General features: G+C 37.2%; 1 protein-coding gene and 1 pseudogene across 11 annotated transcripts; both read left to right on the top strand.

Moving 5' to 3' along the window:
- Positions 1–1,154: 1,154 nt before the first annotated feature.
- On the top strand, positions 1,155–6,181 carry LOC147541482 (zinc finger CCCH domain-containing protein 22-like). 8 transcript variants are annotated; one of them, XM_086634611.1, is made up of 9 exons: positions 1,155–1,286; positions 1,704–3,078; positions 3,170–3,340; positions 3,610–3,789; positions 3,895–3,983; positions 4,201–4,455; positions 4,788–4,941; positions 5,434–5,523; positions 5,630–6,181. In XM_086634611.1, the coding sequence occupies exons 2-8, from the start codon at positions 1,997–1,999 to the stop codon at positions 5,465–5,467; spliced, it is 1,965 nt and encodes a 654-aa protein (XP_086490737.1). In that variant the 5' UTR covers positions 1,155–1,286; positions 1,704–1,996; the 3' UTR covers positions 5,468–5,523; positions 5,630–6,181. The 8 variants fall into 8 exon arrangements, with proteins under 8 accessions (XP_086490737.1, XP_086490738.1, XP_086490743.1 ...); XM_086634612.1 differs by having other exon boundaries at positions 1,159–1,286; positions 1,707–3,078; XM_086634617.1 differs by having other exon boundaries at positions 1,175–1,286; positions 1,695–3,078.
- Positions 6,182–7,378: 1,197 nt separating this feature from the next.
- Positions 7,379–11,539, top strand: LOC147541481 (ETHYLENE INSENSITIVE 3-like 1 protein pseudogene; annotated as a pseudogene). 3 transcript variants are annotated; one of them, XR_015223386.1, is made up of 3 exons: positions 8,258–8,327; positions 8,521–8,658; positions 9,027–11,539. The product of XR_015223386.1 is annotated as an ETHYLENE INSENSITIVE 3-like 1 protein pseudogene, transcript variant X1 (transcript). The 3 variants fall into 3 exon arrangements; XR_015223388.1 differs by lacking the exons at positions 8,258–8,327; positions 8,521–8,658 and adding an exon at positions 7,379–8,215; XR_015223387.1 differs by lacking the exon at positions 8,521–8,658.
- The last annotated feature ends 12,496 nt before the right edge of the window (positions 11,540–24,035 follow it).

The raw sequence follows: 24,035 nt of genomic DNA, 5'->3' as shown, positions 1-24,035 counted from the left end.
CAATCTCTAAGAACATCAAAGTTTCCTGTGTTTCTCTCTCTAAAAGTTTTATGTTCTTATTTTTCTTCTTCATCATTCTTATTTGTTTCACATTTTATCTTCTTCATCTCTAAAAACATCAAAGTACATAACCAAATGGTCAGTGCACAGAACCATTCCCGGTACAGAAGAAAATTCCCAGTTCAAAAGTGTCCAATATTCAACCAAATGGCCAGTACACGGAACAATTTCCGGTGCACAAGAAAATTTCCAGTACAAAAATGTCTAGTACATAGCCGAATGGCGAGTACACAGAACAATTCCTGGTAGACAAGAAAATTCTCACTACAAAAATGTCTAGTACATAACCAAATGGCCAGCACACAGAACAATTCCCGGTACACAAGAAAATTCCCAGTACAAAAATGTATAGTACATATCCAAAAAATGGCCAGTACACTAAATAATTCCCGGTACACAAGAAAATTTCCTTGTACAAATTCAAGAAAAACTACAAAAAATGAAGAAATTTGTTGAGATTGAAAAGAGATAAGAAATAAATCTGGAAAAAAGAACGAAATTTGTTGAGATTGGAGAGAGAAATTCAAAAAGATTGGAGAGATAAATATGTGTGGGAGAAAATAAAAAAGAAATAAGAAATAAATCTAGAAAAAATAACGAAAATGGCAAGTTGGTAAATTTTGTAATGGCAATTCTGTAAATTCGTGGACAGTACAAGGTTTAATGTCAGGTGCGTCAGACTATTTTTCAAAAATTTTCGCATTTCCCGGGAATTTTTCGGTGGCAATTTTGTAAATTTATGGAAAGTACACTGTATGATGGGAGGCGTGTCAGATTATTTCTCAGAAATTTGAGAGTTTCCCGGAAATTTTTCGATGGTCGTTTCGTAAATTTCAAAAAGAAGAAGGGTGTTTCGGAAATTCCACCCCCACCTCCTGATCATTGGACCTGCCCCTTATTCTTTTCTGCAGTGGACCTGCTTCTTGTTTTGGGTCAAGGATTGGGCCTTTTGCCCAACCCCTCAAAATAAAATAAAAGACGAGTCATCTAAGCAATTCAGAAAACACAAGGGGTCATGCGAGAAACTGGTCATAAACGAAGGGTTATACAAAAAATAACCATTTGTTTTTTGTTTTGTTGTGCATATAATAAAAGACTGTAAAATTGTTAAATTACTCACTCAAAAGAAGAGTAGATAGAGAGAGGGAAAGATGAGCAACAGAAGCTGATCATGAAGATGCTGCTAGCTAGAGTCACTCCCTAGGTTATTTGGTTCCAAGTGGGGGGTAAGTTTTTTCTTTCTCTACTGGAACTAAATACACTGAAACAGAGAGAGAAACAGTCAAACAGAGAGAGAGAGAGAGAGAGAGAGAGAGAGAGAGAGAGTTTCATAGATAAGTATATATCAGTATCATTTCAATTAAATTTTCTATGTCAGAGAGATTTAAAAAAACCTGATTTTTTTTTTTTAAATTGGGTAAGTAATAAATTCTTTTATTTAGGTAAGTAATGATCATGTAGAAAAGAAGTGGGGTATTATCATCACCTTCTACTTTTACTTTTATTACTATTTTTAAAACAAATAGATCCCTTCATCATCTATCTATATGGGTTTTGATCTTCTAGTGTTTTTTTCCATTTAAATCCTTCTAATTTATTTTCTTTCCTCTTTTATTATTTTTGTTTTGATTGAGTAATATTAGCAGCAGAAGAGAACAGCAACAGTTCAATATTACTACTCACTGAAAGATGAAGACAAAGTTGTGTTAGGTGAATAGTTCTAAGAGAGAGAGAAAGAAGAAGAAGACACACTTGTTGATATACTTCCAAATAGAGAGAGAAAGAAGAGAGAGAGAAAAAAATACTCAAAAACTCATTATTTCAAATAGAACACAACTCAAACTTTTAGGGTTTAAGTTGAGGCACTCGTGGGTGTGTGAGTAGTGAGTGATTGGAGCTATAGTTATTGCCGTCACAGAGCAGAGCAGCGGCCACCATGGATGGGTATGAAGCTACAAGGACTGTCTTCTCCAGGATCCAAAACTTAGATCCTGAAAACGCATCTAAAATCATGGGTTTTCTTCTTATCCAAGATCATGGTGAGAAAGAAATGATTCGACTTGCTTTTGGCCCTGAATCTCTTCTTCAATCATTAATTACTAGAGCTAAAGCTGAGTTAGGCATTTCGTCGAACATTTCATCTACACCTTCAATTCCTTCTTCTCCTTCACCATTTCTCTACCATCCATCACTCTCCAGGCAGAATTCTTCCTCTTTCCCTTCTTCTGCTTTATCTACTAGTACTAATATTATTGGTTCAAGTACTTCTTCTACTGGAATTAGTACTAATACTTCAAGGGTTCTCAGTAAGCTAGTTTTACCAAATCCTAACTTTTCTTCATCTTCTTGGGCTGCTCCTCCTTCAACCTTTTCTGATCTTCATAACCCAAATGATCTACTCATAAGCCCCAATTCTTCATCTTCTCTATCTTATGCTGCATCAATTAATGCCTTTAACAACCAGAGCAACTATGGTATGACTAGTCTGGGTTCTTCTTCTTCGGACTTGATCGACGAAATCCAACTTCAAGATCAGTTGTCTTTCCTTAACGAGAAGAATAGTGATTTCTTATACCCATCTCTTGAACAAGTTTCTAGTCCTAATTCTTATGGTCCAAATTGGAGGGGAAGTAATAATCCTTCCTTGAGCAACGGTAGCCACCGAAGGAGTTGTTCTGTTTCTGATATCAATTTGGATTCTGATCCTAGGGATACTGGACTTGAATGGAAGCCATGTTTATATTATGCCAGAGGGTTCTGTAAGAACGGCCCAACTTGTAGATTCAATCATGGTTTTACTGATTCTCCTGATTCCCCATCTCTTGTGGGTTCTCCTGCAAATTTTGATGTCATGGAACAATGCCAAGAGCTACTCAGATCCCAAACTCAGCAACAGCAACAGCAAATGAGAATGAACACAGCTTCTCAGCTCTTGGCATCTGGGTCTTTACCTTATACTTCTGCTGCTGGAAAATACATGAATTTCTTGTTACAGCAGCAACAAAATGATAACCAGAGGTATAAGTTTCGCTTTTTTTTTTTATTATTTGAATTGAGCTGATTCATTTTCGTTTTTCGTTTGATTATTTTGAGTGTGGGTTTGTTGCAGAGCTGCAGCTGAGGCCTTGCTTTTAGGTGAAGATATGCACAGGATAAGAATGGAAAGGAACGGGTTTTCGAACTCGGGTGGATGGATGACTGATCCAGGATCTAGGCAAATCTACTTAACCTTCCCTGCTGATAGCACTTTTAGAGAAGAAGATGTCTCCAACTATTTCAGGTTAGTTTGCAAATAGATACAATTGAAAGAAAATATAGATACTAGATAGTGTAAACTCTCTGTTTTTCAATCTGATCTTAGTGCTAAACTATTATGTGTGTAAACCTATCAAGATGAGATTCAGAACGAGAAATTTTGCAAGAAGGATCTTTCTAGTATAAATTATTCGTTTGTGTGCCTTGGTTATAAGCGCCTTGCCCGAAGCTACTTCTCAGATATCTTGTAGATGGAACTATGTAGTATTGATCTATTATTGTTTCTTGTTGAAGCATTTACGGGCCAGTACAAGATGTGAGGATTCCGTATCAACAAAAAAGAATGTTTGGGTTTGTCACATTTCTGTACCCAGAAACTGTGAAAATGATCCTGGCTAAAGGGAACCCACATTTTGTTGGTGATGCGCGTGTGCTCGTGAAGCCGTATAAGGAAAAGGCGAAAGTCCTAGACAAGTACACGCATTCTCCTTTTCTCTCTTTGATTCTCCATTTTTCACGTAAAGATCTGTTTGAGTTCAAATGTGACCTGATAGTTGGTTCTTCACCTTTGTTATACAGGAAGCAGCAACAGGGGGAAAGAGGGGAGTTCTCGCCCTGTACCACTCCTACTGGTATAGATTCTAGAGACCCTTACAACCAGCAACTCGGTATGAAAATCAGCTCTCTGTTCTTAGTTCTCATAATATGGTATGGTAATTTCGATATAGCTACAATGAATTGGAATGATCAACAAATGAACTCTTGTTTTGGAACAAAATGATAGCAAGAAGAGTCGCGAAATTGAGGTTTCAGTTTGTATCACTTCAAACACAAAACAGATCTACCTTTTCCGTCTCTAAATGTTTTGCTATACAATTGACACAGGGACAAGGATGTTATACGAAAACCAGGATTTGTTGTTGAGAAGAAAAATGGAAGAACAGGTTGAGCTTCAGCAAGCCATAGATCTTCATAGTCGAAGATTGATGGGTCTCCAGCTTATGGACATAAAGAAACACCACCATCACCGAAATCTTTCCATGGGAGCTCTTCCTCCTTCCCCCACTCAACTTCATGCCTTCATGAATCAAGCTATGCGTCACCCATTGTCTTCACCTAGGACTTTTGAATCAGGGGAAGGTAATATTATCATTTGCGGAGGTTATTTTCAAGTTAATTGTACCGTGTTGGCGTCGCATAATATCATATTTCCAATTGTCACTGCTTATGGACCCGAACCTGGGTGATCTATCCATGACCAGGTGAAGCTTGGGTGAAACTAAGTGGAGGTCCGAACTGACTGATGTTGAAGAACAACCATTATAAACACTTCTTTTCTTTATATTTTCTCAATAATTCCTCGGTTCATCCGGAAAACATTATAACAGGCGTTTTCCCATTAAACGGTGATTTCCATTTTCTTGCAACTAAGCTTTACTTACTCGTTTCGCTAAATTTTGAATTGTTTGCAGAGAGCCACAGAAATCCTGCCGTAATCATTTCTACTCCTGTGAATCAGCAAACTCAGCATGTAGCAGACAATGTGAATGCCAACAATGGTGAATCCGTTTGCGATGACAATGGCAAGGAGGAGAGATCTAATGGTGATTGTGAATTCCATAATAGGTAAGAATCAATCTTGTTTCTTTTATTCAGACTAGTATAATGTTAAAGGTTAAAGAATTCTATTAGATACAAAAAACACGAATTAGTTGACTAGGTTTCTTTGATGCATTTCATTTTAGCACACCCTTAAAACTAGTTAATGGTGATTGCCACATCCAAAATTTAACCTTTTTGACATTCTAAACTGAAGTATTTTGACTAGTTTAAAATAGCCAAATCCGAAAGCTGTCTCCTTGACATTCTATTTGCGTATGATGGGGATTCTTCTTTCTCCACCATTACTGCAGAGGCTGACAAGATCGTTACTGCTTCCTCTGCTATGCTTCCATCATTGTCATCATCTTCCTTTAGTTATCATAAAATTTCATCACTTCTACTCTGGATGTGGCGTTCCTCAAGTCATGTTTCTTTAGGACTACTGCTATTCTTAAGATCAAATTGACAGTAAAATTCTTAGTGAAGTTATTTTCGACAATATTGGTTTTGTTTCAGGTCCACTTCTGGGAATGAAGCTATAGACATATAAGCCCCGGACAGCAGGGGGTAGGCTGTCAGTGAACACCGTAATCGTTTCAAAGATAGGTACATTTTTATTCTTTCTACTTACCACATGAAACGCGTTCCGAACTGAGTCAATATCAACTGTGTTTGGTGGGGTTTTTGTTTTCTTCTTTCCTGGTTTTCACAGAACTAAATTGATGGAGAAGGAAGAAGATTACATGTTAGTTATATCCAAATAACAGAAGTAGGAATGTATAGAGGACTGTCACCCCGTGATCGTCGGTTGGGTCAATACATCTTCTTTGCTATGGAGATTCAAATACAATACTACTTACCCAAATACAAATGCGATACATACAGACATTAACCGGTCGGGACATGAGTAATCAACTCTTTTTTTTGTTGTTGCAAATCTCTCTCTCTCCCCCCCCCCCCCCCCCCCCCCCCCCCCCCCCCTCCGCTCTCTCTCTCTCTCTCTCTCTCTCTCTGTATACTGTATTACTACATCTCTCTAGGTAGGATATCATCTGTTCATTGCAGGGAGAAGAAGACATATCTTAGAGCTGACCCTTTGTTGGTCAAATTGTAGAATTAAAAGAAGAAAGAGGAAGGAATATTTGTAGGATTTTCTTTCTAACCATTAATTTTAGTTTTTGACTTTTACTATTGTTGTTAAATTGTTTTACTCTGATTTTCATCTGGTGAAGAAACTTATAATAGACAGAACCTTTCCATCTTACTTACTCTCGTTTTTTGATGTATTGAGATAGCAAGATCTCGCATAATTTGCTTGGTAGAATATGCCATTATACCTGTAGTAGCTCAGGGACAGTGAAACATGGATGGAGAAATAGTACTTTATACTCGAACTCTTCTTTTGGTGATTTCTAAGTGAAGATTAGGTTTCAATTACATTCGGAACAGTGAATGATGTATTCTCCTGTTCTCTTCGTCGAGTTCATAACAAAAAGAGAAGAAGCTGGGGATTGTCCTCATTAGTAGGCACGAAGTCACCCAGGGTTGCGGTTCTGCCATTGCCTCTAACTAGTCCAACTAAAAGGCCATAACATCCCAAAGTAGAAGATGGTACTTCATATGTATGTGTGGGTATATGGTCCCATTGTTATAGGCAAATCTGCCCATGGTATAAGTTTGAGCTAGATGAGAAAATGCTCAAGGCATATAGTCTTCGTAGCAGCTTCACAAGTTGCTATATACTTCTCTCTGTCATAGAATTTGCGATCACTGCAGTTTGCTACTTCTCTAACTAATCGCCCCTCCGCCTACAGTGAAAATGTATCTAGAAGTGGACTTCTTCACATCCTGCAGTTTGCTACTTCTCTAACTAATCGCCTAATGTAACTAGAAGTGGACTTCTTCCCATCCTGCCGTTTGCTACTTCTCTAACTAATCGCCTAATGTATCTAGAAGTGGACTTCTTCCCATCCTGCCGTTTGCTACTTCTCTAACTAATCGCCTAATGTATCTAGAAGTGGACTTCTTCCCATCCTGCCGTTTGCTACTTCTCTAACTAATCACCTAATGTATCTAGAAGTGGACTTCTTCTCATCCTCATCTGAAGAAAATGTTGTGTCTGAAAGGTACACTATCCTTCCGGTCATATGGAACCTTCTGCATAATCTCTTTCTCTTCGGAAGTCTCGAGACTTTCTCCCTTAAAGAAGAAGATGTTGTGTCTGAAAAGTACACTATCCTTCTTGGAGTCACTCATTTTGAATCGATTATGTGTTTCGTCAATGTAAAACGCTATCCTTCTCGGATGTCTAGTAAGAAGTTGATAATGAGGATATAGTTGCCTTGAAGTAGGACGTGAAGTAGAGGGGTATCAATTTTCAAATGAGAAGTTTTAAAGGTGTCCCCCGTAAACGTTAGACCCCCCCCCCCCCCCCCCCCCCCTCTCTCTAGGCAAATCTGAGAGAATATTGAATATGTAGGGATGTTCTTTGATTTGGTATGAGGTATTTTGGAGCCATCCGTTACCAAACCACTCATGATTTAGTTAGTGATTTCTTAAACTGCTCATGGTTTGATTCGATTACCATCCAAACCTTCAATTAGCGGGTTGGATAACATTGGATACTAAAGCGTCTTTAGAACCAGTTTTCTTCTCTATGAAATCGATTAATCGAATTACTTTCTTCGACTTATTTGTTGTCTGGTTGAAAGTGGACGGGTGAATCGGTGATGCCAGATTACTGGCTTCCGTTGCGTGTAAGAAGAAAGATGAGGATTGGATAAGGGTATCGGTAACTAGGGTAAGGGCCTATGTATGGTTTTCACGATCAAAACGAGGGATATGGAGGGGACTTGGGAGTTAGGACTATCATCCATCTTCAATGGAATTTGATTTTAATTTTTGACCCTTCCTGGTATATATTAGAATTTGACTAGTTGGATTAGGTTTTAATAATTCCTACAATTTATATTCACTTATCGAATTAAACCAGTTAGTTTTTGAAAATTTACAACAATACAAAAACCACTCAGTTGTTTGGTTTGGTATGAAAACCGACTCGATCAGTATAGATCGGTTTGGTAAATTTCAGCATTATGGCCCTATGAATATGTGAGGAAAGGAGGCGCCTTTAGCACTTATATGGGCGCCTTTAATACTTCCCCTTTCCCAGTTGTAAGTCCTGTACAGAAAACTCTAACCTTTATTACTCTATCATGGTTAAACATCCCAAATTGTTGCCCACTCAATTTCTCACTAAAAAGCAGATGAAAAGAAAACAAGTCCACCCAGTCAAGAGGTGTCATCTCTCTCTCTCTCTAAACTTATCTTTCTACCTATCTGAAGTTGCAGAGTTTGAGGAAAGGAGCTAGCTGTTATATGCCGGAAACAAAAACCTTATAAATTCTCTGGTACTATAATAATAAATCCCATCTTCAACCTTTTCAAAAATTCTTCCTTCCATTTCTTTCCATCTTTAGTTTCTCTTCTTTCATAATTTATTTGATTCTTCATTTTAAATTGTTTTCATTTCTTCTCTCCATCTCTTTTCCGGTGATTTAATTCCCCACCGTTTTACGGATTCTCTTTGTGAGCGGATGTCAGGATCCGGTAATCTGCTTACGAATCGGGCCGCATATCTCCGACGATGTTCTTAACTTCACGATGAAGATGATGTCAGAATCTGTTAATCGGACTAAGATCTCCGATGACAATGTTTTCATATAGTTACTTGTTCGTTTGGTAATTTGTTTTTGTCAGTTTGGTTTCAATTTTGAATACTCATTTTTCTTCTTTGTCACTTTCAATTTGATTTTTGTACGTCAGAGTCAGAGGAGTTCTTTTACTTTTTTAGGGCTTTCAGAAACAAATTTCAACTGTTCCTTTGGTTTGATCTGGAAGATAAATAATAATTCGATGAAATTTTTAAGAAAATTCCGTTTTTTATTGATTTAATTAATTGCCACTCATGTTGTATATTATTACTACATTTCTTTTTAGTGATCAACTTATATGCTTGATAAGGAACACTAAACAAGAGTTTATTACTTCTACTTTACTTAATTATCACCATAATTTTTTCCTCAATCTGCTTCCCCTTTTGTTTGTAGGTGAATTCAACATTCTGATTGAGTTTCTTTAGAAGCTTTTTCTTCAATTGGAAAATATTCCAACTGAAGAGTTCGTCATCAGAATTGGAGATAGGAAGTGAAGCGGGGAATATCGTGTGGTTTCAAGATGATGGACATATTTGAAGAAATGGGGTTTGCTGGAAATTTTAATTTTCCATCAGCTCTACCTGTGGAAGTAGTAAATCCTGTCCCTGAAGCTCCTGAAGTAGAGGCAAATGTAGAGGAAGATTATTATACTGATGAAGAGATGGATGTTGATGAGCTTGAGAGGAGGATGTGGAGGGATAGAATGCTTTTAAGGAAACTTAAAGAACAAAAGAACAAAGACAAGGAAGGAGTAGTGGATACTAGTATTAAGCACAATCAATCTCAAGAACAGGCTCGAAGGAAAAAAATGTCGAGAGCCCAAGATGGGATTCTTAAATACATGTTAAAGATGATGGAGGTTTGTAAGGCTCAGGGTTTCGTCTATGGGATCATCCCTGAGAAGGGTAAACCAGTTGGCGGAGCATCTGACAACCTTCGTCCGTGGTGGAAAGAGAAAGTAAGATTTGATAGGAATGGTCCTGCTGCCATTGCCAAGTACCAGTCAGAGCATGCAATTCCTGCTATGAACGATGACTCTAATTCCATTACCTCCACAACTCATACTTTGCAAGAGCTGCAGGATACGACCCTCGGCTCGCTCTTATCTGCTCTTATGCAGCACTGCGATCCGCCTCAGAGGCGATTCCCGTTAGAGAAGGGTGTGGCACCACCGTGGTGGCCCACGGGTAACGAGGAATGGTGGTCTCAGTTGGCCTTACCGAAAGATCAAGCCCCTCCACCCTATAAAAAGCCTCATGATCTGAAGAAAGCATGGAAGGTTTGTGTATTAACAGCTGTGATCAAACACATTTCTCCTGATATTGCAAAGATTCTGAAGCTCGTGAGACAGTCGAAGTGCTTGCAGGACAAGATGACTGCCAAGGAAAGTGCAACTTGGATTGCCATTATTAACCAGGAAGAAGCTTTGTCGATGAAGCTCCATCCTGGAAGCTGCCTTCCTGTCTATTCAGCCTATGGTAGTGGATCTTTCACTATTAACGACTCCAGTGGGTATGACGTTGAAGGGGTTGAAGGTGACCAGAACACCGAAGAAAGAAAACCAAGTGATCTCAATCTATTCAGTCGAGGAACTGGGGGAGCGGAGGACAGAAATATGGTTCAGCCCTCGCCTTTTCCAGGCAAGGAACATCTGATCAATTCTGATTTTATTAGGAAAAGGAAGCCCTCCAATGATCTGGAGACAATATTGGACAACCAGATCTATACTTGTGAGTATAATAGATGTCCTCATAACGATTACCGCTTTGGGTTTCATGATAAAACTTCAAGAAACAATCACCAAGAAACTTGCCAATTTCGAAATGTATCTACTCAGGAATTTGGTGTATCAACAGCCTTTCAGGCTAATGAGGAGAAACCTTCAGTTTTCTCGTTCCCGTTCTCTCAGCCAAACCCGTTACCAGTTCAACTGATTCCAAATCCAAGTCCTCCCCAATTCAATATTTCTAATCTCCAACTTCCAGACGATGGGCAGAAAATGATAAATGATCTTATGTCTTTCTATGACACTAATCACGGCCAGAACTATAACTCGAATATCAGGAACACTGGTGGAGCTATATTAGATCAAACTCCTGCTCATACAAATGTGCAACTTGATCAGAGCTACTACGGCCAAGGAGTTCCTGGTAATGCGATAAACTTCATCCGGGAAACCAGTAGTCCCATTAACCAACCAATGTTTCCAAGAGGAGAATTTCAGTGTGATCAATCGAAGGTGTTTGTTCAATCAACTGGATCCAATTCTAGCAACATTGCTACTGACATCAGATTTGGGTCTCCGTTCAATTCGACTTCTGTAAGTTACTCAGAGGTTGTGCCTGCTGGAAGAATAGATCCATTCCTAAAGCAGGACAATTCTTCAATCTGGTACCTGTAAATGACTTCCAACATTTGCATCTCCATTCTAGGTGATCTGTTCATCTTTGGAAGTTATGGAGTTTATTTTTTCTCTGGCAGTGTATAGTTGGGGGTGGGTGTATTGCCATTGACATCGTTAGGCTCGGATACAGCTTAAAGTTCTATCTAGCTTCAATTAGTTCAAATACATACATATGGGTTGGGTTCTCAACTTCTCATTGATGAACTAGTATTTGACATGATTTATTTTCATTCTGAATTAAGAATTTTTAAGATCTTCATCTTCTACAGGGGATCTTTTTTTTTTTTTTCTTTTCCTACAGCAGTCAGCAGTTTCAAGTTTAGGTAGGAAAAGATGGGTACAATCCATTTTGTGTTGCAGCTGGAACCTTGTATTTGCTTTATATAGTTCTTTCTTGAAGTTATATAGTATATGTTTTGCACCCCATGCTTACATGCGGTGGTGGTGGTGCTTGTATTGACTATTCTTCTTTTAATCGAATAGAATCTCATCTTCATTGTTACTCTCTTTGCTCTTCGGAAAGTTTTCTTAAGTTTGCTTTATTAGGTTATCTGGTTTATTTTTATTTTGGGATTTCCGTTTATCTGATTGGTCATTTTCATATTCTAAATTAGCGATGGGACGAAGGAATCATGAATTCACAACCATAAGTAACTTCATAGGATTTGTAGTTGCCAAACAGACCAAGGCATTCAAATACCTATGAAATTCTTATTTTAGTGGGACTTGAAGCCATGTTCATGTATTTATCCATAAACAGATACTAGGATTTTATAGGTCATGATACAGAGAATAGTGAATTGAGAAACAAAAAGGTTGACCTTTATAAACTAACTTATATAGAGGTTTTTAGTTTGATGAAATTGTCCCAGCCCCACCATTGAAAGCAAAAGCAATTTCATGAAATTGAAAATGAATGGAGACAGGAAATTGTTTGTTCATACTTTTAAGATAGAACTCACATGTATCATTCTTGATAGTAGTTGAATTCATAATGCTTCCACAGGACAAAAAAACTTTTGTTTAACTTTATTATAATAAATACAAAGTGTGATAAAAGAGGCATGTGGTATTAGTCCAAATGATTACTATAATAGATTTTTTTTTAATGAGATTATTACTATAATAGATGGTAGTTCAAAAGTATATTTCTTCTAAAGTGAATTGATGATTATCAAAAAAAAAAATGCAATATAAGGTTGAGGGTTTTAACACACATGAGTACATGACAATTATCTCAATCTCTATGCCTCCTCTTGAAGGGGAATAACCTATGATATCTCATACACCTAATTGTCTAGTGTTGGTAGCGGAATCTCAAACATCATATGTTTAACACTAGTTTCCAGGATCTATACATGAACATACCAATGAACTAGATTGGAAAGATGATTACCTCTTAATCGCTTTCCCACGAACTAAATCCCGACCAGTATTCGGAAGATAAGAGCTCCAAGTGTAGCTCCTCTACTTGAGACACCGAGTAATGACTTGAACTCCCTCCTTTCAGTCAGCTAGGACCTTCTTGAAGGTTGAGATGAAGAACTCCTTCTTCTTGACTAGATACTTGAGAAAACTCCTTTTCTCTCTCTCTCTGAGATGTATGTTCTGAAACTCTTTCAATTAACCCTCAGACTCTTGAGAATTCAATCTCTTTCTTTAGGTTGTGTAATTAGGTATATATAGAAATCCCTAGAAGAGGTATTAGACTCAAACTAGGATTCCATAAACCTAATTATTAGGCAACACCCAAAATACCCTCCATTGGGTCACTTAAGTTGGCCGGCCAACATAGCCCTTTATGGGCTTCCTTGGCCGGCCCACTTAGGGCCTAGCCGGCCATCACATGGCCGGCCCTATTGCCTAGGTCGGCCATCACATGGCGGGCCTCCCTAAAGCCATTCCGGGCCTCCCTTTTGGGCCCGGACATGTTTATCTCTTCGAACTTCTCCGAATCTTTCAGGACTTACCAATAATGGATCCAATCCACTTATTTGCCATTATCCATCTAGTCAATTCTCTCCGTTCAAATCACTACTCTGTTGTGTAACCCTTGTAGGATCCGGTCTATGTTAGCCGCGAATCAACTCTTGATTCGACGATCGTAGTTGGCTTCTAGCTAAGCATTACGACCCCTAATTGGACCGGACTAATGATCTTCCGAGTAAGGTCATTAAGATCCTATTAGCCAAATTGCACGCATTGCATCCTTGGTCGAAGGACACTCCTTCGGAAGGATACCATTCCTTCTGACTTTAGGCATTATATCCTTCACCTCTATCATTTTTTTTTTCTGTCTCTTTGTATATTTGAGTAGAGGAATTGACCGAAAATACATAGAAGAGATCAATGCGGCAAAATATAAAGGTAACACACTAAAACGGACAAAAACGAAACTATGTAAAAGGGATCAAGTAGTTTTTTTTATTCATTCAATTTTATTAATAACAGTTCAGTTTTTAGTTTAATCTTATTAAGTTTCAATTTTCTAAGCTCTATACGAAGATTTAAAGCTTTTCTGAATTTTTCGTTGCGTCAACTTTGTTCTCTCTACTCCCACTGGCATACGGAAACCCCTCTACCAACGACCCTCTTACTATTTCTTCGGGAAAAATGAGAATGATCTGGATAAGAGACCTTATGAAAAAAATAATTTTACATATTAAATTAGATATCAGAAGTAATTCATTGAGTCACCTTGTTTAATTTAGAAACTAAAGAATAGTGGATAGGTTATTTGGGTGTCAAGGCTTGGGCTATCTAGAAGTGCAAGTCCAACTTCCAAAGACGCCCCCATTTTTGTTATGGGCACCCTCTCACAGACAAATTTTTGTGGCGTTGCACAATGTGAAAGGGGTCGCCTTATTAGGGATAATTGGGTGAGGCAGGTCTTTACGGATGGGCTTACCCAGGTACTGCAATTTAGTTGCAACATAGTTTACAAAATAGTAACAAGAAATTCATTAGGCAAACAAACAACAATATAGGTTATATGATGAGGAAATTTGACAAAATAACTCATAATCTTCCAAAGTCTAGCAAATTTGTTTGACAGAAACATAAAATTTGACTAGAAATAATCAGAATTCAACTCGAGAAAAACCGAAAGCATCCTCTTTCCCTCAGCTGCGGTCGAGTTTATTAAAATAACTAGAATTCGTATTCTTAGGGTTAGGAACACTTCCATAGATAAAACACTTCCAATACAAAATTGGACTTCATGATTATTTTAGAAGGTTATGTAGTACAGAAAAGAAAAAGACAAACAATTCATTTGTCTTTTTAACTGATTTTTCAGGAAATTGGTCTGAAGGCCTTATAGAACTGGCCGGAATGTACTGCTACTACATTTATGGTCTTTGAGGAATTATGTAGAATTTTCTCCTGTCATTTTGTTATATTTAATATATATTTTTGGGTTATTTCTTAAAGAGCCCCCAACTTTGTGACCTGCTTCCTGCTTGGCCCCCTACTTTATCAAAAATACCCAGATGACCTTCTTTTTCAGATTCCGTTATAACACTGTTACCTAGTCATCATCTCTCTTTCCTCCATCTCATCTCTTCTCTCTGCCACCTCATCTTCTCGCCACCTCATCATCTTCAACAGCAAAGGTCGGCGTCCGGCCAATTTTCTGGTCGACGACTTTCAAACATAAAAAAAAATGTCCCTCTCTCTAAATTTTTTTCTTTTTTCCTAAAAATCTCTCCTCTCTCTAGATCTGGTTCACCAGATCTAGATTTGTTCGCAGGCCATGAAGATTTGTTCGCAAACCTGGTTCACCACATCTACAGAGAGGAAATGAGAGATTTTTAGAAAAAAAGAATTTTTAGAGAGAGAGAGAAGAATTTTTTTCCTTTTATGTTTGAAGGTTGCCAGTCCGAAAAATTGGTTGGTCGGCGACCTTCACCGGTGAAGATGATGAGGTGTGAGAAAATGAGGTGACAGAGAGAGGAGGTGAGATGGAGGAGAGAGAGATGATGACTAGTTAACGGTGTTATAACGGAATCTGAAAAAGGGAGTCATTTGAGTATCTTTGATAAAGTAGGGGGCTAGGCAGGAATCTGGTCACAGAGTTGGAGGCTATTTGGGAAATAACCCTATTTTTTTTCGAAAAACAGAGTACAAAATGCAACACACTAAAATAAGGGGCCCAAAAAACAATTAATTATATGAAACGGGGTTTAGACAACAAATCTCCTTTTTTTTCTTTTCAAAGAGCAATAGACAATTTCTATAAGCACCCGTCAGAATCTTAGACGTTCCAGACATTTGCATGAAACTAAATAAATTTTATAGGTTTGCACGGGTTTTTGCAGTTGGTAGGATTTGTCAAGGAACACAAACTTATAAAAGATGTATTGACATCTCTCCGTTTCCTCCCTCCATTTGTTTCCTGAAAGGTTGGTGTGGGGACATTTAACTTATGCGCATACTTTCTCTCCATTTGTTCTACGTTTTTTATAACGTCGTCAAATCAGCCAGATGATTGGGGAGGGAGCAAATAGGCGGAGTAATAGAATTTCTCCCCTTTCTAACCATGACTGTTACAAAATTAGATCTTTGTATTGATTCCATATTTCCATGTTTAGCTTATATATAAAGTACTTCGGAAATGTTAAATCATGCTCTGGCGGTTGTATCATTAGTAATTTGATTACTGGATTCCTTAAATTATAATCTTGATTCTATTTCTTTTAATTCATTATTATTTCTTATGAGTAATGTTTGTCTCATGATTGTATATCATATATAATGCACCATTATTGGTAGGATGCACGTTAATAGTTTTTCAACTTTACATTTTTATTATTGTTTATGTTTAACTCAATTAATTCAAGGTCAATTATATATTTGGAGAATAAACAATGTGGATAAGATCATTATTAGTTGTCATTATTGCTTAATTTTATCATAATATAGATATAAAGTCTCTCCCTTCCAAATACTCTTATTGATAATAATATTTGATTAGTTCATCTAAATGTTTTTATCTAAACCAGATTGTCACTGATTTTTTTTTTTGAGAAGTCCTATAAAAGTGACTCAGTCTTCGACTAAATGAATAGTCTCATCACACAGTAAATAGAATAAAATAAATATTTTTATTTGTGTGATATCTATGTTCATCTTTTTTGTTGCACTTTTGTATTAATTAGAATAACCTTGTGTTTAAAGCCATAAGTATAGTAATTAACTAGATCATACTTGGCATGCTTTTGAGGTGACTACAGTGGTGTGTGTGGTAGGACATGATGATGAGGATGGTAATGGTAGGAGGAGAAAACAATAGATTTTTGACAGAAAAGATAATGTTGTGAGGAGTTAAAATTGTGGTTATTCTCATCCAAGTTCAATTCATTTTCATCAAAGCCATATAAAATGAAAATGTGTTTAATAGAGCAAGATTGATTTTGAATGATACTTTATTCATCTCATATGAGGAGTATATATAATGTTACATGAGAGACAGGAATAGAAATAGAGATTAGGGATATGTTAACAATTTCCGAATACTGGTAACTATATATTTACAGATAATATTATTTCCTATATAATAATATTATTTCCTATATGATAATATTGGGTGATTCACGTTTCCATGATTCACGCCAACACTCCCCCTCAAGGTGGTGCATAGATATCACCAATGCCCAACTTGACAAGTAAATCAGTGAAACTTTTACTGGATAACGCCTTTGTTAGAATATCAGCTAGCTGTTCTGTTGACTTAACATAAGGAATTTCAATAATTTTTTCCTCTATATTCTCATATATGAAATTCCGATCAATTTCAACATGTTTAGTTCGATCATGTTGCACTGGATTTTCTGCAATATTAGCAGCAGCCTGGTTATCACAATATAATTGCATAGCTTTGTCAGGAGGAAACCCAAGCTCCCCCATAAGTATTTTCAACCATAACATCTCACATATACCTTTAGTCATTGCCCTGTACTCAGCTTCTGCACTTGACATGGATACGACCTTTTGTTTCTTACTCTTCCAAGTGACTAAGTTACCACCAACAAATGTGAAATAACCAGAAGTAGAACGCCTTTTTTCACCTTTGCCACCCCAATCCGAGTCTGTATATCCTATAATATTCGTGTGTCCATGGTTAGAAAACATAAGACCCTTTCCTGGAGCTGATTTTAAATATCTTGAGATTCTTACAACTGCCTCCATATGAACTTCACTAGGATTGTGCATGAACCGGCTAACAACACTAACTGCATATGCAATATCAGGCCTAGTGTGAGATAAATAGATCAAACGGCCAACTAGCCTTTGATATTTCCCTTTGTCAGCTGGTACTTGATCAGGAAGCACTTCCATCCCATGATTTTGTTCCATGGGTGTACTTATCGGCTGACAATCAAGCATGCCAGTTTCTTTCAACAAATCAAGGACATATTTCCGTTGAGACAAAAATATTCCCCGTTTTGACCGAGTAACTTCAATACCGAGAAAATATTTAAAACCTCCAAGGTCTTTCATATCAAACTCAGAAGACAAGTAGTCTTTTAGCTTCCCTATTTCTTCATAGTTGTCACCTGTCACAATCATATCATCAACATAAATAATCAACGCAGTTAGTCTACCATCTTGTCTTTTTAGAAACAAAGTGTGATCATCATTGCTCTGAACATATCCATACTTTTTCATAGCTAGCCGAAATCGGCCAAACCACGCTTTGGGTGACTGTTTCAAACCATACAATGCTTTCTTGAGCTTACATACTAAATTAGCATCTTCAGTAGAACTGTAACCGGGTGGGAGACTCATATACACCTCTTCATGTAAGTCTCCATGTAAGAAAGCATTCTTCACATCATATTGTTGTAAAGGCCAGTTAAAATTTGCAGCAAGTGACAACAATACTCGAACTGTATTAATCTTTGCTACTGGAGCAAAAGTTTCTTGATAATCAACACCATATGTTTGAGTGAAACCCCGAGCAACTAGTCTAGCTTTATATCTATCTATGGTTCCATCAGGTTTATGCTTGATAGTAAAAATCCATTTGCAGTCAACTGGCTTCTTTCCTTCTGGAAGTGGTACTAAATCCCAAGTTTCATTCCTGTCAAGGGCACACATTTCTTCACTCATTGCCTTTCTCCAAGTTGGATTTGCCAAAGCATCCTGAACTTTAGTTGGAATAATAATATCACTCATTTGATTTACGAAGGCCTTGACTGAAGTAGGTAGATGATCTGTTGACACATAATCAGTGGCGTGGCTGAGATTTTAGGGGCCCGGTGCGAAGTTTTAGTCGAGGCCCTAATATAACAATATAAAAAAAATGACACGTGAAATTTCTACAAAATTTATGATATTTTCACCTCTCTTGAGACAAGTAACATTCTACAATATGGCGGTGTCTTTTATTTAGAATGTGAAATATAAGTTCGACTCTCTTTGTCGTTTTGTAGTTTTATTTAATCAAAGAAAAAAATGACAAAATAAGATTTTTGAGGAGGAACTGAACTTCTAACATCATGAGGACAAAGAAACTATTAATATCATTGTGCTTGGAACCTAAGAGGAAAACAATTCGACGTACAAATATGCTTGGATGTAATCAAACCTCTGACCTCTCTCGATGTAAACATAAGGCTACATATTAACTAATGTTCGTGAGTTGTAATCGTCTGAGAAGCATAACAACTTGAGGAGTGGAACTCAGTTTGGGAACTGTCTGAAAAAAAATATGCTTTTGGGAGGACTCGATCCTCCAACCTCTCCCGCACAAGTTAACAAGAACACCCGTTAAGCTACACACTAATAGTTGTTTATAATTGGATGCGAATTTATATGAAGAGTCCATCTATGGATAGGTTGTATGCACCTTTACAAGTTAGGACGATGGGGCCCCTTGGGAGAGGGAGGCCCGGTGCGACGGCACCTCTTGCACCCCCTCTCCCACGCCCCTGCACATAATTAGCTATGGGATACCTCATACTCTTTGAGTTGTCAGGTGAATATCTATCTGGAGGCTTACCTCTAGTGCTTCTAGGTGGCAAACTATACCTGTCATTACTTAGAGCAACTGATATATCATTGTTAGTTAAACTGTTAGTACTAAGACTCGGTTCAGTACATACCTCAGTTTCAGGAACAGAAGGAGACTCATTGGATGGTACCGCAGAGAAGGGAGTAGTATTAGTAGTGGATATATGAGTACTTGGTTCTGAATGAACAATCATAACTTCTTCTGCAAGATTCGATGCTAATAAATCTGGTACCGCAATATTAGTATCTTTATTTGACTGTTCTGGTTCTTCAATGAAATCTGGAAGTAGCTTCCTCCAATTCATCTCTTGGACAACAGTAGTCTCCCCCGGAAGAGAAGAATTGGATATCGATGAGGAAAAATACATCTCATGTTCAGAAAATGTTACATCCATAGTGACAAACGATTTACGAGTAGGTGGGTGATAACACTTGTACCCTTTCTGATGAGGAAAATAACCGACAAACACACACTTCAAAGCACACAGATCTAGCTTTGTACGTTGATGTTTAGGAACGTGAACAAATACTACACATCCAAACACTCTAGGTACCAAAGTCAACTGAGAAGGTATAGATACATATTGAGAAAGTTTCTCTAGTGATGTTTTGAAATCCAACACTTTACTTGGGACACGATTAATTAAATAAACTGCAGATATTATAGCGTTCTCCCAATAAGTTGGTTGCATACTAGCACCAATGAGACTTGCACGTGTCACTTCAAGTAATTGACGATTTTTCCGTTCTGCTACACCATTCTGTTGAGGAGTATGTGGACACGTGGTTTCATGAATAATACCATGTTCTTGAAAATATTTTCTTAACTCATGATTAACATATTCACCGCCGTTATCCGAACGAAGAATCTTAACCGTAGTAGAAAATTGTGTTTGTATCATCTTATGAAAAATTTGAAAGCATTCTTGTACGTCATTTTTGTGTTTCATAAGATATAACCATGTCATACGGGTACAATCATCAACGAATATTAGAAACCAACGATAACCAGATACTGTAGATACCGGAGCAAGCCCCCAAACATCAGAATGAACTAACTCAAAGGGTAACAAAGTTTTATTTTTACTAGAGTAATAAGAAGCACGATGGCTTTTTGCTAAAATGCAAGTCTCACAATTAAAATTTGAAATATCACAACCCGAAAATAGACGAGGAAATAAATATTGTAAGTAACCAAATGAAGCATGACCTAACCGCTTGTGGCATAACCAAATCTGATCTTCCTTAACATGAGAGGACCCTGTTACTGCTAACCCTTTTCTGATGCAGACATCATCCACATAATACAACCCCTTTCTCTTAGTACCACGCCCAAATATCTCCTTGCTGTTGAGATCCTGAAGTAGACAAAAACGAGGATACATTAATACTAAACAATTTAATTGCTCGGTCACATGTGCCACAGACAAAAGATTATTAGATAATGAAGGAACCAGTAATGTGTGCTCAAGTGATAACGAGGGTGTTAAATTAACAGTTCCAGATTTAGTAACGGGTACAGATACACCATTAGCATTATCAATATGAGAACAGTGAGGTGCACCAGGATTAAATAATATATTAGCATCATAGGTCATGTGATCCGTAGCTCCAGAATCAATGACCCAGCCAGGATCCTTTGAAGCATCAGAGGAGAGAAGAGCGAAACTACCTGATTGTTGTATCAATTTTGGATCAAGAAGAGAGACACCAGAAACCGATGGTTGTGTATCAGAAACAGAATTCACTTCTGGATATAATTGATGTGGTGTTGTTGCAAGAGCTGTTTTTCCTCCACCCTTCTTATTTTTCCCTTCTCGTTTCCGTTCATTGTAACTGTCCAACCAGTCTGGATATCTGTTCTTGTTAAAGCAATTTTCAATTACATGCTTAGAACTACCACAATGTTTGCATCCTCCTGGCGGACCATTAGGTAAAGATGGCCCTGAAAGTTTAGCAACCATAGCCATATTAGTATCAACATTTAGCATTGTGTTTCGGCGTTGCTCTTCACCCCTAACAATTGCAAAAGCCGAATCTAAATTCGGAAATGGATCTGTACGAAGAATATCACTTCGAACACGATCATAGACATCATCGAGACCTACAAGAAATACATAAACTCTATCTTCCCCAATTTCCTTCAGTCGAGCAAGAACAACATCAGGTTGTGTAAATTGAATTGGTTTACAGTAATCCAATTCATCCCAGATAGCACGTAAATCAGCAAAATATGTTGATACAAGTTTACCAGTCTGTCTCATCTGCATAGATTTACGTGTTAAATTGCAAATTACTGACCGGTCTGCTCCTTCAAAATAAGTCCGAGAAACAACTTCCCAAATGGCCTTAGCTGTTGGTAAACGAATAAATAAATTCATCACATCTGGTTCCATAGCACCAATAAGCCATCCTTTAACAATTGCATTTTCCATACACCATTTATCATAAATAGGATCTTGTATTTGAGGTTCAATATTTCTTCCATTAATATAACCTAGTTTACCTCGTCCAGCGATAAACGTCTCAACCACTTGTGACCAAAGTGAATAATTGATACCATTCAATTTTACACCATAAGGAATAGACATAGGCTCACTAGTATAGATAGACGATTGTCCGGTGGTCATAGTTTGAGAACCATATGGAACTGTGATTGACATATCTGATGAACCAGACATCTTATAATGTAGGAAGTATATAATATATATTGATAATAATAAAAGATGGTTTATAATCAATATATAACACAACTAACCTTAATAGTAGAGATAATGGATGACAAGCACTGTCAACGACACCAAAAGAAATTGAAGATGCCAAAAAAAAACTTCGTACCTAATCAAGATTAATACAACCTAGATCCAGAAATACTCTAGATCTGGACACAACCAAACCTTGATGTTATGATAGTAAAAGCGACCGTCGGTGATGTATTCTCCGATAGTCGACGTAGCGGAAGCGTAAAATTTTTAAATAACCTGCACTGATGCCATGTTTAATAGAGCAAGATTGATTTTGAATGTACTTTATTCATCTCATATGAGGAGTATATATAATGTTACATGATAGACAGGAATAGAAATAGAGATTAGGTATATGTTAACAATTTCCGAATACTGGTAACTATATATTTACAGATAATATTATTTCCTATATAATAATATTATTTCCTATATAATAATATTCTTTCCTATATGATAATATTGGGTGATTCACGTTTCCATGATTCACGCCAACAAAATGTTTCTCTAGAAAGGGAGTGACCATAAACTTAAAATCTTTTCTTCCTCTCTATCTTCCAACATAAATAAGAGATCACAAATAGCTAGCCTTCCTATCTTTTATCTTAATAACTTTGACAAGTTTTCTAGAAAATTAGGTACATCAACATCATCTATTGCACACAAAATGTCAAAATAATAATGTTTTTGAATTTTTTGTCAACCTAAATTGGTGCAACCAAAGTCTAAAAACACAATAGATGTTGTAAAAATGATACGTGAAAATTACTTCGACTTTGTGCAAGTCATATTGTGTTATCTTTTTTATGTAAAATTATATAACTATTTAGTTACTAATTTGTGAATATAAATTTTCACAATATGGTATCCTTTTCTTTTTTATTGTATGTGTAATATTTTCTTTTTACGAATCCCAATAGCTAAATGTGCTAAATGCTTTTCAGGGCACTCACGGCTGAAAGGTGTCAATGTGTCATGGTCGGAGCCGTTTACTCCTGTCGTTTATCCCTTCTCACGTTCATATCTCAGGGCCGACCTCGTCACCATACTGGCCGGAGTCAACATAAAAGTCGGCCATTTAATGTTTTCCCTCCATAAAATGGATTTTGTGACGAGGAAACTACAACATGAATTAAAATTTAAGTTTTTTTTTTTTGTATTATTTTGCTTACTAATGTAGAGAAGAATCACCTTTTTTCACAAAAGAATTTTTTACCCAACCTATAAAAACAAAAGGGTAAAATTGTCCAAACGAGGTGGTGGGTCATGTAAATTGTGTCAACCTTCGTGATTTTCCTTACTCTTTTTTCTCTCTGTGCAGTTGTAGTTAAGGCTGGGAATTTGGCCCGAGAGCCCGAAACCCGGCCCGGAACGCCCGTGTCCGATAGGAAAAAATGCAGCCCGAAACCCGACATGGGTACTGCCCGCCCGGCCCGACTCTAGAAAATGGGCGGGCTTGGGCTCCATTGTAAAAACCCTCACCCGAGTGCTATACCCGCTCGCAAAGCCCGGCTATAGGGCCAGGTCATTATGCACATTACATAGGCACACTTCCTTAGGTTTTCAGTATAAAATGGTAACTATTCCCCGTCCTCTTGTTCAACCGCCTAAAGATAAAGTTCAGAAATAAGATAGAGAGAGGGAGAGAAAGGTATCGAGACAAAGACAGAGATCGAGAGACTGAGAGTCACAAAGATAAAGATAGAGATTGGGAGTGAGATGCACAGAGAGAGACCGAGATGGAGGGGAAGAAGATAAAGATTTCTTCTTCAATTTCTACAATGAAAGAAGCAATGATGAATGAATAGATTTACAAGTTGCTTCCTATAGTTTCTGTCTGTCTAAATTTTGTTTCTCTATTTCATGTTTATTTAGATTGTATCTATGTTTCTTGTATAAATTTTTATCTCAATATTTTGTGTAGTTCTTATTTATGTATATGTTTCTTCAGATCTGTATTTTGTGTTCTCTAGATATGAATTTCTATATTATATAGTATTTTTCTAGATTTGTTAGTTTTAGATCTCCATCTCCATTTATGTATCTCACTCTGTACCTCTATTTATCCCTCTTTTTGAAAATAAAATGCTGAAGATTGAATCTGTGTAGATCCGACTCTTTTGCTTTTCATGTTTGATGTTAATGTAAAAAAAACTCGGTAGTGATGATGAACTTTCTTATCAAAGAAAATTAACAATTTTGTTAGGGTTAAGGTCCTAGTGAAATCTGTTTTTTTAT

Source organism: Eschscholzia californica, unplaced genomic scaffold (genome assembly GCF_041429995.1).
Source record: "Eschscholzia californica isolate CP2 unplaced genomic scaffold, dmEscCali1.0.p SCAF_4, whole genome shotgun sequence".
NCBI lineage: Eukaryota > Viridiplantae > Streptophyta > Magnoliopsida > Ranunculales > Papaveraceae > Eschscholzia > Eschscholzia californica.
This window is presented reverse-complemented; position numbering and strand designations above follow the sequence as displayed.